Raw genomic sequence first — 14,980 nt, 5'->3', positions numbered from 1 at the left:
TTACTAAATATGAAAATAGTTTAAACAACCATTAAAATGGGCATATTACCACACTTATATGAATAGAATTACAATCTATAATATTTGTTATATAACTTTTTAAATATTTAATTCTTTTTAGTATTAAGTTTATCCATACTAAATTTAATTGAGTTTCAAAAATGTAACTCGATAAGTATTTTTAAAATATAAAAAAATATTATTAAAAATTGCTCTGTTAATTTGAAGAATGATAATCCAACACAAACTATCTAAGAATTATTTCCCCAAAACCTTCTGGATCATCTAAACAAAGGATGTGGGGCGAAGTCAACTTACTCAAGAGTTCTCTTTAATTTAGGTAACTAATTAAGCACATTTATCTACCAGCAAAAATAGATTAGAGCTCCTATTTGTCAGCGGCAAGGCTTTTTTCTTTCTTTCGGAGTGAGAAAGAAAAAGCAAACAAATCGAAGCGGGAAGGTTCGTGCACAAAAGGCGATTAATCGAGATAGTGCATAGGTGACAAAACATGCATGAGGTTTCCTTCAATCTAATGGTCCCAACAAAAAAAAACATTAAAGCTCGCAGGGGCGACTGCGTATAGCATTCTAAGATCTCAATACGAGAAAGAAATTAGGATAAGCAGCTCCGTACGCCATTCAGATATCAGCAGTTTCTGTCCTAAGGTAAATTCCTGCTTTTTTCGTTGAGGTAAGATATAAGGTAAGGCCTGCAAGTTCGTTCCTTGAAATATTTTCCTCTTAATTTAGCTTCCTATTTTCATAGATATGAAGACTATAAAACGTCGATTAGAGAGCAGGTTATTCTTAGAAAGTTATTATGGCCATAGGCTAGCATGAAGTTTAAAAATATTTAAAAGAAATCGTGATTAAACTCGACTTCATGCATTAAATGATTTATTTTTAAATATAATATTTTTAACATATTTTTTAAAAAAATTTAAATCTTAAACTCGAGATTTTAATTATGTATGAAAATTTTTTCAAACTTTGTTCCCACCTCACAACACACTTGAGATCTACTTTATCCCTAAACCCAACCTTTATATTTATTGCTACACACTGTCCACTATTCTTGTCTCACACACATTGTGTTTACTCTCTCTCTGCTTCTCTTTCTTCTCTCTTTAGCAATAATGCAGCTCCGGTCAATGACCGCCGTGGCCATGGTGGTCTTCTCTTTAGGTCTTTTGCTTTCACCACATACAACCTCAGCTCACAATATCACACATATTTTAGCAAAATACCCACAATTTTCCACTTTCAACCATTACTTAACTGAAACCCATCTCGCCGCCGAGATTAACAGCCGGGAAACCATAACTGTCTGCGCCGTCGACAACGCCGGCATGGAGGAGCTTCTCTCTAAGCATCTCTCCATTTACACTATCAAAAACGTCATTTCACTTCACGTACTTTTAGATTACTTCGGTGCGAAGAAACTTCATCAAATCACTAATGGCACTGCGTTAGCTGCAACTATGTTTCAGGCAACCGGTTCAGCTCCTGGTTCGACTGGGTTTGTTAACATTACAGATCTGAAAGGTGGGAAAGTTGGATTTGGGCCGGCGGAGAATCATGGTAATCTTCCGGCTACTTTTGTTAAATCTGTTGAGGAGATACCGTATAATATATCTGTTATACAGATTAGTACGATGCTGCCGTCTGCTTCAGCTGAAGCTCCGACGCCGGAACCGAGTCAGATGAATCTGACTTCGCTAATGTCGGCTCATGGGTGTAGGGTTTTTGCTGAAACATTGTTGAAATCTCCTGCTGAGAAGACTTTTGATGAGAACGCTGATGGTGGGTTAACGGTGTTTTGTCCTGGAGATGATGCGATGAAGAATTTTATGCCTAAGTTTAAGAATCTGACTGCCGACGGGAAGCAATCGTTGCTTGAGTATCATGGGGTTCCGGTATATCAATCTATGGCGAGCTTGAAATCGAACAATGGCGTGATGAATACTTTAGCTACTGATGGAGCTAAGAAGTATGACTTCGTTGTTCAAAATGACGGCGATACAGTGACATTGAAGACGAAGATTGTGACGGCGAAGATCACCGGAACTCTTATTGATGAACAGCCTATTGCTATTTTCACTATTAATAAAGTTCTAATGCCTAAGGAACTATTCAAGGCTTCAGCTGCCGCAGATACTCCGGCGCCGGCACCGGCACCGGATGCCGATTCACCTGAACCATCTAAAAAGAAGAAGAAACACAAGGCGCCGGCGGCAGCTGATACTCCGGCGGACTCACCGGCGGATGGTCCCAGTGACGATTTTGCAGATTCAACGGCGGATGATAACAGTGCGTTTAGTTACAGTGCTGGACCAGTGGTTGCCGGAGTTTTGAGTATGTGGTTTTTCTTTTTATTGCTTTGAGTTTTTTTATTCATTTTATATGATTATAATTTAAAAGGACTTTTATCGTTAAATAATTATTGATTATTTATGTTATCAAACTTGTTATTTTGTACTTCTTTTTTTGTAATAGAACAGCTAGGAGTTTTTGCGAGTGTTTTTTATCTTTTTTTTTTAATTATTTTGTTCTTTGCCGTTTCTTGGACTATAGTGTATTTTGTTTATTAATTTATGAGTGTTATTTTTGGTTATTGTGCTATGACTTGTTACATGTTTCAAACTTTTAATAGTCACCCTGTCGTCTATACCCACTTATTATTTATTTGCTTCACTTCGAGTATAGTAAATACAAGTACAAAAAATAAAAATTAATATCAAAAGCACATCAACTGACATTGTAAATCAACTAATAGTGTAAAAATCAAAATACAATAAATAATGCGAGATATAATAAGTGAAAAAATTATGAATATATATAAAGACGTGAACGGTGAAATTAAAATAATAAAATCAGAATAATATCTCATAAAATTATTTTACCTTACATGATATCATTTTGTTCCAATATTTTGGCCTATTTCAATCGATTGCTATTTTCATAAAACGGATCCCCTATTTATATTGGCCTTATTAGTCCCACCCTTGTTTCATTAAATCCAAAAAAGTTTAAAACTTTGTGTTCCATTCTTGGTTTTGTAGTGGACCACATGAGTGGTTAGTGGTAGATGGCTTAAGCAGCGTTGCTTGTGAGTTTTTGACAGCTGACAATGTTTTTGTGGTCCTCCAAATAGTTGTCTACAGCATTAGATGATAGACTTATTGTAACTCGATTAATTTTATATGATATTTTTTATTTTTAATTCAATATAAATATTCTATTTAATTCATGAAAAAATCTTGACATGCTTTCTAGTGGACCAAGTGCATGTTTCTTTCCTCGTGTGATTCATTGTTTTAACACTTCATGAAAAAAAAAATCTTTCTATCCTACAATATTATTGCAGTTGCCCCATTTTAATAACAATGAATTGATTAACCGTTAAAAGAAAGGGATATTGAATAAGTACCCTCTTAATCTATGTCTGAAATTTTAGAGATACATTTATACTATATTAAAATTTTATTATTCCCTGAACTTATTTTATTAATAATTTTTTATCCTTTTTCGGCCAACGTGATACTATCTTGTGGGCCCAATGCTGGTTGACTATTTTTTCAAGTTAGTGCCACGTAGGTCGAAAAGGAATAGAAAATTACTCATAAAATAAAATCAGGGGATAATAAGACCTTAATATAATATAAGTGTGTCTCTTAGATTTCGGGCATAGATTGAAGGAGTACTTGTACATTTTCTCTTAGAAGAAGTTACCTGTTTCTATTTACTTGTCCATATTTCCTCTTTTAGATGTCTTTATTTATTTGTTCATTTTGATAAATTAAGAAAAGACAATTTTTTTTCCTATTATACTTCATTTAAACTTCTTGAAAATTTTTAAGTTTTAATTCATCATTTTTTAAATCATATTTAATAAGGATGTCATATTGGGACAACTAAATAGGGATAGGGAGTATCATTTGTCTATATTGAAATATCAATTAAAAACTTACTACCATCAGATCGCACTATCACTTATTAATCGTCACTTTCATCCTCTTTATAGATAATTCAATACAAGTTTGGTTGGTCAAAATCCAACCTAAAGTTGAAGTTCATGGACGCATTTTACTTTCACACATGCTACTATTGTATAATAATCCAGAAATTTTGGATGAATTCAATCATCTTATATGTTTTTCATATTTTTTAAAAAATGTAATTTTACACGATATTATTGTATTGTATATTAATCAAGAGATTTAGAACGAAGTTAATCATTTATATGTTTTTCCTTTTAAAAAATTTAAGCACATACGTATACCAACTATAATTAATTGAAATTTAAGACGGTAGTTGTTGTTTGTATTTATGAAGCAGCAGAAAGACTGCTGGCTTTATTAGTTTTTGGTTACATATTCATCACCCTAGCTTCAATAATTGTAGTATAGACTTAAATTAATCATTTGGTTCTCAATAAGTTAACTTTTTTAGCCCCCAAAGACCATAAGAATTGGTGAAAAATATACATCCCTATGTTCCAAAAGAGTGTACTTTTCAATATAGGAATTCATTCATTTCAACCGTTGTTTTGAAATATTGTATAGACTTTCCATATCCTTAAACTTTGTGCCCACTATACCTTATCACATTGGATAAAAAAAGTAACTAAGTTGTTTCATATTCGAGTCATTGAGACAAATGACCCAACTCTCGTACTTTAATTGGAAAGGATAGAGAAGTGAGAGCCATCATTCTGGAGTTTTGAATGTTTATAGACAGCCCAAAGAATTATCTCACGACGAATTTCTCGATCATAAAAAGATAATACTTCCTCTGACCCATTTTATATAGCATCATTTCCTCTTTGGTCAATCCCAAAAGAATGTCAAAGTTCTTTATATGGTAAGTACTTAAAGATACAATTCTTTTTTTATCTTTTTTGGTCCCAGTTAATTAAATTATACTATTCTAATACATTTATAAAGAGAGAGAAAAGTAAATTTACCTTTTTAAAGAACTATTTGATTAACATTTTAAAGTCTACTCCGTGCCCAGTCATATATTGTCACATAAAATGAGACGGAGGAAATATAGTAAGTTACTTTTGGTCTTTATCTCATTTTTTGATTCTTATCGTCTATGTAGCTCCCTGCTACATGAGCCAAAACACGAGAACACAATTCTTTGCCTTCGCAAATAGGCAAAGGATGTCACCAGCTTTTCCCTTTGCCTTATTCTATATTGTACAAGTCCCAAAACTAATGATTTTGTAGTGTGTAAGACAATCTCTTTTTTCAATGACGGTGGTGCAAGGCCAACTTTGCATGCAATTCCACTAGGTATCAACTACTCTATCTTCCACCAACATAACTCATAATTTATTTATGATATATTACTAAAAGCATGAACAAAAAAGTTGAAAGTTGAATTACGATTTTACCATTTCTATAAATTTAATTGTTATAAAATATTTAAATATTTGATTGTATAAATTTAATATTAATGACTTCTAGACTTCTTAAGATTAATTCCTAATTAAATATCTAATCTATTAATATTTATCATCAATAATCTATATGTATATAATAATTATAATTTTTTTTTAAAAATCTTTACCTAACTTTCTTTTCTTTTCCTCTTTGTTATAACTTTTTCCTTAATCCCTCTCATAAATAATATAATTGATGTGGATAAAGTATTATCTTTTATGATAAATAACGAAATTTAATAATTTAAAGGGTGCAAAATCTACAAAATGGAGACGCACATTGATAATGTCTTCTTGATTATTATTAAAGAATGACTCTAGCTTCACAAATTTAAATTAATTAATACTTATTACATGATAAGAACTTTAATTGTTCTTTTTACATGGTTTGCTAACATTAATTTTTTTTTCATATTCTTCATTTATTTATTATTATTTTCTAATTACTTATTTAACTTTAATACTCTTAATATTCATAACTTTCATCTTTTCATATTCATAACCTCCAAATATTTAAACTAAAACTTTAAGATATCTTTTGATATTCCTTCTATTCTATTTATATAAATTCAACTTCTTTCTCTCATGAAACCCATATCAAAAGTACTATTTTTATTCTATAGTAAAAACAGATGATGAAGACTCTTGAATTTTGATAGGATATGAAAGGAGTCGATAAAAACTCAGAGAGTTATGTACTAATTTTTACTTATTTTTTCATCCATATATACATCAATCTTATAAGAATAATGTCTATATTGTATTTTTTCTTAAATATTCTGTTTCTTTTTGTCTTTCTTTCATTATGTTAGACTTCTTAATTTAGTTTTCTGTGAATGTTTTATTGTTGTAAGTCTTTGAATTTTGTAATTGTTATATTTTATTATTCATAACAATTTACATATATATTTCCACGAGATTTTAGTTATTCTATGTATCTATAAAAATTCACATGAAATACACGTGCGAAGCACGTCCTCAGAAACTAGTAAGAGTATATAAGTAGTAAGAGATCAATAAATATTATATCCGAACCCATATTAACTATCTTAAAGACTGAATCATTAAGAGATCATGCATCTAATGCCTCTACCAGGCATTATGATGTGGGATCAATTAAAACACATGAAATGTTAGGATGCCAGACATACCCATCTCCCATTGGTGGGTCCAATTCATACAAAAGAAAGGAATAAACAACAATACATGTGTGAGATTTGAACATCACTTATATAGGTGCATCTAATAACAATTCCACATATGATCTTTAAGCTTTGGTATATATTCAAATACTTATGAAAAGATAATAACATTATTATGCATGGTCTAAGGAGGAAAGCAAAGGGTTTGCTTAACTCATAATGCCTCCAACATTAATCCGCCATTAACCAAAAGGGGTTTCAGTGAAATGTTAAAGGTTCCTCTACCCTTAATTAGAAGTATCAAGTAAGAGTCCTATGGGATCCCGATTAATAGGACCAATTGATTCTGAACATGGGATGGTTAATGGCAAAAAGAAAATAAAACAATGAGAGACCATGACAAAAGAAAATTGAAAATACACATAATTTCATCATAGAAGATAGAAACAATTACTAGAGAAAATAATAACTTATAAATTAGATCAAAATAGTCTTACAAGTTTCGATCTCCAAATCTTCCTTCAGAGATGAACTTGCAGAGCATCTTGGTCCAGACCATCCTTGTTGCAATACAGGAAACTCATGCTGGCATCGAAAAATGACGTTATAGGCACAGGAGTAAACCCTGGGTAGTTCCTTTCGGCCTTAACCAAGCATAAATCTTTGATGTACTTGAAAAGGCCATGTTTCTGAACAAAAGGTAGAGCTGCATACTCTTCAATTGGCATCCACTGAAAGGAAGTAAGATTTGTTATGACTCGAGTAGTGGTGTAGCCAGGTGTATTGAAGGTGGTTAATTGAATTGCTTCGTCAGATAGTTGAACTACACAAATAGGACAAAAGTAATAATTTTTTATACAGGAAAGTTGTTGAATCCCCTTGATATGAGGAATGGTCTCAAGTGTCATTCTCTTTATGACCGAAGAAATCATCTAGAGCCAACTCTATGGCCAATCGTAAACATTAAAACTCGGGGATGATGGGCCCACCCTCTACCTTACTCTACTTAAATACTGGACTTAGTTCACTTGTCGCAAAACTCGAACTTGTAACCTGGCACATAAGTCCCTCAACCTTTGCCGGTTGAGCTAAACCCTGGGAAGATCTCAACTCTCAAGTGTCATTTTTACATTTTCTAAATTCTTCTTGTTATAGTTCTTAGCTCGGCCACTCGACTCGAGAATACTGTTATAAATCTATAGATTTGAATTAAGACATACCTGGGCTGCCTCAATTTCTAAATCTTGTTTTTGAATGTCAAATGATAAAGGGCGCATCATGCAAATGAAGAATAAGTCTGACTTGCCAAACAACGCCTTGTGTGTTTGCCTGTAAAAATAGAAATGTTATTGCTGCAGAAATCCAGACAATGGATAACATTTTATAGGTTTAGATCATGACAAGAAACTTCGACAGTACAATCCTCTGGTCATTCAAGATGTTACGTCCTTTTCCAAATAACATTTCCTCCTAGTCAGTTGTTCCATTTAATCAGCAAAAAAGTTCCAAAAGATGTATGGCTTGGAACTAATCTTTTCTCTAACATACGCAAAATGTATACTTCATTTCAGAATATACAAATGTATTCTCCAAACACACACTCTAATTATCTTCTGATTTCCCTGATGAATAAGTTAAGTTGCACTTATTCACAGAAAATACTCAATTTGGTATAAAGGAAGTACTCCCTCCGTTTCACAAAGAATGGTCTGGTTTGACTTGACACGGAGTTCAAGAAAATAAAGAATACTTCTGAATTTTTTTGTCTTAAATTAAAGTTATGTCAACTGTACAAAATTGCCCTTTAATTTGTGGCCTTAAACATGCCTCGTTTAAAGTTTAAATTAAAATGTTACCAAAAAAAAGGTCATTCTTTTTAAAGAAGACTAAAAAGGAAAGGAGGTCATTTTCTTTTTGAAATGGAGGGAGTATCATCTTTTCATATATTTTTTGCATATTTATCGGTTCTCCTTTTCTTAGCCATAATGTAACACAGCAATTAAAGCAATAACATGGTGGAGAAAACAGTCTAAGTATATTGTTGGGCATAGGGAAAGTGCCTCAATTCAAACTAGAACCTTTCTTTTTCAAGCTCTATGGCATAGCCACTAGGCCAAACAGATGTCTATACCCTGCCACTTCCGTTTTCCACTTTCTGAAAACTAGAAGTGACCTATTTAATAACAACTGAGCCTCACTCCAAAACAAGTTAGAATCGGTTATGTGAATCCTCACTTTTATATTTAAGTGCAACTAAAATTGTACCAAAAAAATATAAGTGGAAAAAAATAATAAGTTTTATGGTGATACTAATGATAACATTAGTTTCTCTAACAAGTATAAAACCTATTCCCAACTAATAAATATCACTTAAATGAATCTTTTTCTTCCATTGGGTCCTTTACTTGAGTCTACATTGATTCAAACAGGGGAATGTAAGGTGGCAATAGGAGGCTATGGGATCACTATAACGCATAAGATACAATTATCTCTAATCTAAAATCCTTTGTGATCGTAGCTTATTATAATAATTATTCCTCACATAAACAACATGGCAACAGTTTTCCTACCTGAATGCAAGTACTTCCATAAATTCAGTATCAATCTGCAAAAAATGGAACCGGACAAATCTTAGAGACGCAATAACATTCACATGTACAGCAGAAAAATGGCATATGTTGGTTTATTTTGATTATGTGGCTTTAGTATTCGATAATCTTACTCCTGTTTCTTCTTTTACTTCCCTTATTGCACCTTCAAATATATCCTCGCCCTGCAGAACAAGAGCTCAAAATACAGTTTACAAGGCGTGTGACTAGTTGTGCAGCTGACTTTAGCTCCAAGTAATGTGCATACCTCTTCAACAATGCCAGTAGGGATCTTCCATACAGCAGTTCCCTTTAATCTGCCGCTATTTTCTTGGACAACAAGCAACTAAAAGCAAAAGATTTCCAAAAGTTAGACTGGAAAATCAGCACCAAGATGGCTCAAGCATAGTGGTCCGAGACATGAAATATTTCAGTGATCAAAAGATGCTTCCTCCGTCACAAAATTAATGTGCCATCAAACAATTGAGGCACATAGATGATAGATCTCTGATAGATCAGTTGATCTACCAGTACGTACAAATGAGAATTGACAAGTGAAGCAGAATCCAGATTTGAGTAGAACGATTTGAAGTGTAAGGAAGCTTTTTTCATGAGCATGAAATTAAAATAAACTTGGGCATGATTGACAGACACTAGTCGATTAGTTGCAACATGTAATCATCTGGAAAAGCCATTTCAAGAAATGAGTGCATGCTTTTATTACCACTTTAAAGTAACAGAAGTGTAACCTTTCAATCAGGGAGTAAGATACTGAGAGAAACAGAACAATCACAGAGGAGCAAAGAGTTTTATACAATAAAAATAGATCTGAGTTACCTCTCTTTTGTCATTTAAGACTATAGCACCAATACCCACTCGATGTGAGGCATTTGCTGGGATGGTATTCTCAGTTTCTGGAATCCAATACACTAACATCAGGTAATGAGGTTCCGCGTGGTGGTACCAAAATCCTTCCTGAAGTCAATGTCACACATTTGGGTTAATTTCATAGCAAAGTTAGTGATATATTTTCCTCAACCTAAAGTACAACATAAGAACTTGAGTTCGTGAAACTTCACGAATTGTTATGTAGTTTCTTAAAGTATATTTCAATGGCGTACATTCAGATTCAAGGGTGATATCCAGTTTCAATTTTAACAATCTTAAACAACAGCATGATATATCACAATGTCATCATACAATGGCCTTCTCTATTGGTAAGTTTTTATTGTCTGACTCAAATATTGCACTTGGTACAGATTTTAAGTCTCTAGTAAGAATAGCAAGTCTAGGACACATTTAAGTGTACAAATCGAATCCCATGAGCCTCCTTATGTCAACATGAACGCTATCATATTCAAGTTCAGAAAAGTATAGCGAAATTACCTTAACTGCAGTTTCAACCAAATTTGCAAGCTCAATTGGTAGTTTAATCCAGACACCCTTCTTCCCCTGAAAAATATATAATATCATAAACACTAAACTAGAAAGTTATTCTGGCCACACAACTCATTTTGATAGTAAGGGGTCACAACATCATGCAAACTGAAGACTGTCGAACAGCGATAAAAGAAACGAGGAACCTAGTTCTTATGAGGACTGCAAGTCTTGTCAGCCAAACTGGAAATCTGATGAGTCGAATTCCAAAGCAAATTAAGTTTTCACCACCACTGCTGTGAATAAAAGCTTCTCATCTATACAACATCAACCACAAACACAAAGGTAACACAACTTCCTGGTTTAAAAGAAGATTCATTTAATTCTTCATACTGTGCTTTTCTTCCTGGTTTAAAAGAAGGGGGGAAACATGAGGTGTAAGCTGTAACACACACCATCTCATCTAAAATCTTAAGCTGTAACACACACCATCTCATCTAAAATCTTAAGCTGTAACACACACCATCTCATCTAAAATCTTAAGCTGTTAGAAAAGAGATCACATGGAAATTCTTTTTGATATGGGAGGCAGTGAGATTCAATCAGATGGTGAGATATCACAGGACCTTTGTATACTGCTCTGATACCATGCTAAAGTATGTGACCATCTCATCTAAAAGTTAAGCTATAAAAAAGAGCACACTTTTATTATTTAATTAAATTCTCAACACATTTAAGCTCAACTCAGGTCATCATCTTACAATAACATAAATAACGAATAAATAAATACGATTGTGGTCCGGTGGTTCTACTTTTTAAACATAATTCAGTGGGAAGCTACAAACAGGTGAACAGTCAACATCAAGATAATGCTCATCTTTACTCATAACCAAGAAAAAAGGCAGCATACCTGCAGCCTCCACTTGGATAATGAAGCTTTAAGCATGTTTTGAAAGACATTGGGGTCCATAGGCTCCTTCAATTCCACTATAACTCCACCATGATAATCATTTACTGCAGAAAGCAACTGATCCTTCTTGACACCATTTTGAAATGCTAGTTTCTCCATATATAGGACCTCAACTTAGTCCAAATTTGCACAGCACAATTTTCTGCTTGGACGCCTGAAAAACACAATCACTGGATTAATATAAAGCAGAGGTAAAACCAGAATTTGGAGTTTATAGGTTCGGAACTTTCCAACGAACCCATAGCTTGTTTTATTCCTTCTTAACACTGGATATCTAGTCATGCGTCCTAACCACACATACACCTCTAATATAACAAAAAAAGAGATCGTTTCATCAACTATGTCTCAACTCCAAATTAGTTCAGCATTAGCTAAAACTGTGACTAAACACACAAAAAAAAACTCAATAAAATTGTTCACCATCACAGATACAGGAAAATGACTTCATCCATCACAGAAATTCATCAGTAACAAACTAAATTAGTTTACCGAGTTAAAAGTAATAAAAACAAATTCCGCTTATATGAAAAGCTTTTTCACAGTCAATCCAAGTAAGAAAATGATAAACAAATCCTAATGAATAGAATGAAATGGATACATATGATTCATAAGCTTACATATGGAGATAACAATCCAAGTAAGAAAATGATAACTCAAATCCTAATGAATAGAATGAAATGGATACATATGATTCATAAGCTTACATATGGAGATAATTCTCAAAGCAAAATTTCACGCAAAGGACCCAACTATTCAATAAAAATTGCTCCAAATCACAGAAATACATTTTCTCAACAAACTAAACTAGTTTTCTGCGGTAAAATCTAGAAGAACGAAAAATGTATAAACAAATTATAATGAACCGAGTAAACAGATACATATGATTCATACGATTACAAATTGAGATAATACTCGAAGCAGAATTTCACGTGAAGGAGTTGGATAAAAATTGCTCTAAAAAATCAGAGAAATACATTTTCTTAACTAGTTAAACTAGTTCTCTGAGGTAGAAACTCGAAGAATGAAAAATATAAAAACAAATTATAGAGTAAATTTGATGCATATAATTCATACAACTACGAAAAGCAGAATTTCACGTCAAGGACTCAAACTGTTTGATAAAAATTGATCCAAATCACTTTCCCGGACAAACTGAACTCGATTATTCGAGGTAAAATCTAGAAGAACGAAAAATGTAAAACAAATTATAATGAATACACATGATTCATACGATTAAGCAAAGCAGAATTTCAACTCAAACTGTTTGATTAAATTTGCTCCACATCACTAACGCAGACAAAACGAACTCGATTTTTTCAAGGTAAAATCTAGAAAAACGAAAAATGTACAAACAAATTTATAGTAAATAGAGTAAAATTGATACATAATCGAGAAAAAAACAACAACTAGAGATCTGTAAATTCATAGCAATAATGTTCACCACTCACTGATAAAATACTGAGGAAGAAGCTCAAAATTACCTTGAAAATGGAGTTTTCAGCTGAGAACGAGAACTCTGCAAGTGAAATTGGAGTGAATTGAATACTGAATATAAATAGGCGGGGGTGGGGCGTACTGTAGCAACGAAGAAACTAGTGTGCGCCGTATGCGTAAATGAATGATGAACACTCCACTAACACGTTCCCAACAAATAAGCCAATTAATTAGTTGGTTGCATCATTTGGGTTACCATTCCATTACGAAAGCCGCCACTATGAATGTATGAGATGTATTTGCTCATTTCAATTTATGTGACTAATTAACATTGATATAATAGTCTTTATCAGTATTTTAGAAGGTACGATGTAAGACGAGATATTTTATACAGTATAATATAATGTATAAGTTTTGATATATGATGTATAAGTGTCTTGAATCTACAGGACGTAGTCTTATGTATATTCAATTTTATAGTTCTATTACTAATTAAAGTCCTTTTAATTATAATTTTTTTATGAAAAATCTATAATATATATATAAATTATATTATGATTTTTATTTGAGATAATTATTGATAATCTATAATAAAGAAAAAAATATGGCAACTTTCACATATAACAAATAAAAAATTCATATTTGTATGTTATAGCAAAGTTTGTATAATTGCGCTCCATAACAAACATAAAAACTGTATAATTCGCTATACATATACAGTTGAAGCAAATTGTATAAAACGAAGTGTATAAAACAAGAAAGAGAAAGACACTTGGACAGAGAACTGTATAAAAACGAAGTGTATAAAACGAATTGTATTATCATAAGTGTACATAACGATTATATACAATTTGAATTTGTATAAAATGAGAAAGAGAGAAAGACAAAAGAGACTTGACAAGGAATATACAACTGAATCGAATTGTATAAAACGAGAAAGAGAGAAATTAGATACAATTTGAAAATTATATAAAACGAGAAAGAGAGAAATTAGATACAATTTGAAAATTATATAAAACGAGAAAGAGAAAAAGGCAAAAGAAACTGGGCAGGGGAATATTTTTATTGTATAATTATAGTGTATAGGACGAAAATATATGTACTTGCATGTGTATATACAATTTTCTCACGCTTTATACAAACAGAAACGCAATTTATACATTTCGCTTCTGTTTGTATAAGTGAGAAGGGCGAGGGTGGCGAGTGAGATTTGGGAGAGTGTGAGTGAGATCTGGAAGAGGGAAGAGAGAGGAACAAAAATATATGTATTTATACAATTTTCTCTGCTTTATACAATTAGAATCAATTTTTATACACTTATGTTTATATAAAGATTGAGGAAGCGAGCGAGAGACTAGAAGGCAAACGTTTGCTATGGAGCACAATTAAATCAAATCCTAGCTACTCTATTTATTTTAGGTTAGTAATTTGTTATTATATACAATTTTCCCAAAAAAAATATTATAATTACTATTTGATAAATATCATTATCCTAATAATAATAAAACATGACTATACAAATATAAATAATATAATATATATCTTAACATGCTCAATTTATGTGATTATGTTGATTTGATATAAAATTTAAAAAAGAAAAAAAAATATTTTTGAAATTTATGATATAAAATATTATTTCTTTCGTTTTAATTTATTTGCTCTTTTCTTTTTATTCTATTTAAGGAAATGTCTTTTTTTTTATTTTAACAAATTTTCAATTTCAATTTTCACATGACATTTTAAAACCATAATATTAGATGTCATTTTGATATATTTGATATATCTTTAATTAAACTAAAATATTTAAATAGTTCTTTATTTTATTAAGCTTGATATCAACTGTCAAAGTTAAAATTGTTTTCAATTATTAAAAGACATACATATTATGTGTAATTACTTCTGATTTAGTGATTGTACCGACTAAAGAAAAGACATATTAAGAATTTATTAAAAATAATATCGACATAAATTATATTTTTTACATATTCTATTTGTACGATCACATTGAATTTATTAAG

At 31.9% G+C, this 14,980-nt stretch overlaps 2 protein-coding genes across 2 annotated transcripts; one reads left to right on the top strand and one right to left on the bottom strand.

The window, feature by feature from the left end:
* Positions 1–543: 543 nt before the first annotated feature.
* On the top strand, positions 544–2,616 carry LOC101265484 (fasciclin-like arabinogalactan protein 1). The gene has a single exon (XM_004248294.5). The coding sequence runs from the start codon at positions 1,139–1,141 to the stop codon at positions 2,384–2,386; it is 1,248 nt and encodes a 415-aa protein (XP_004248342.1). The 5' UTR covers positions 544–1,138; the 3' UTR covers positions 2,387–2,616.
* Positions 2,617–6,712: 4,096 nt separating this feature from the next.
* On the bottom strand, positions 6,713–13,277 carry LOC101263765 (nudix hydrolase 2). The gene is made up of 9 exons (XM_004248288.5): positions 13,010–13,277; positions 11,469–11,682; positions 10,568–10,633; positions 10,019–10,156; positions 9,450–9,527; positions 9,316–9,366; positions 9,164–9,198; positions 7,814–7,922; positions 6,713–7,324 (listed from the first exon to the last, which is right to left on the bottom strand). Exons 2-9 carry the CDS (start codon positions 11,625–11,627, stop codon positions 7,115–7,117), a joined length of 846 nt encoding a protein of 281 aa, XP_004248336.1. The 5' UTR covers positions 11,628–11,682; positions 13,010–13,277; the 3' UTR covers positions 6,713–7,114.
* Between the last annotated feature and the right edge of the window lie 1,703 nt (positions 13,278–14,980).

This window comes from Solanum lycopersicum, chromosome 10, assembly GCF_036512215.1.
Source record: "Solanum lycopersicum chromosome 10, SLM_r2.1".
Classification (NCBI taxonomy): Eukaryota; Viridiplantae; Streptophyta; class Magnoliopsida; order Solanales; family Solanaceae; genus Solanum; species Solanum lycopersicum.
Note: the sequence above shows the minus strand (reverse complement) of the source record. Positions and strands in the feature narration are given on the sequence as shown.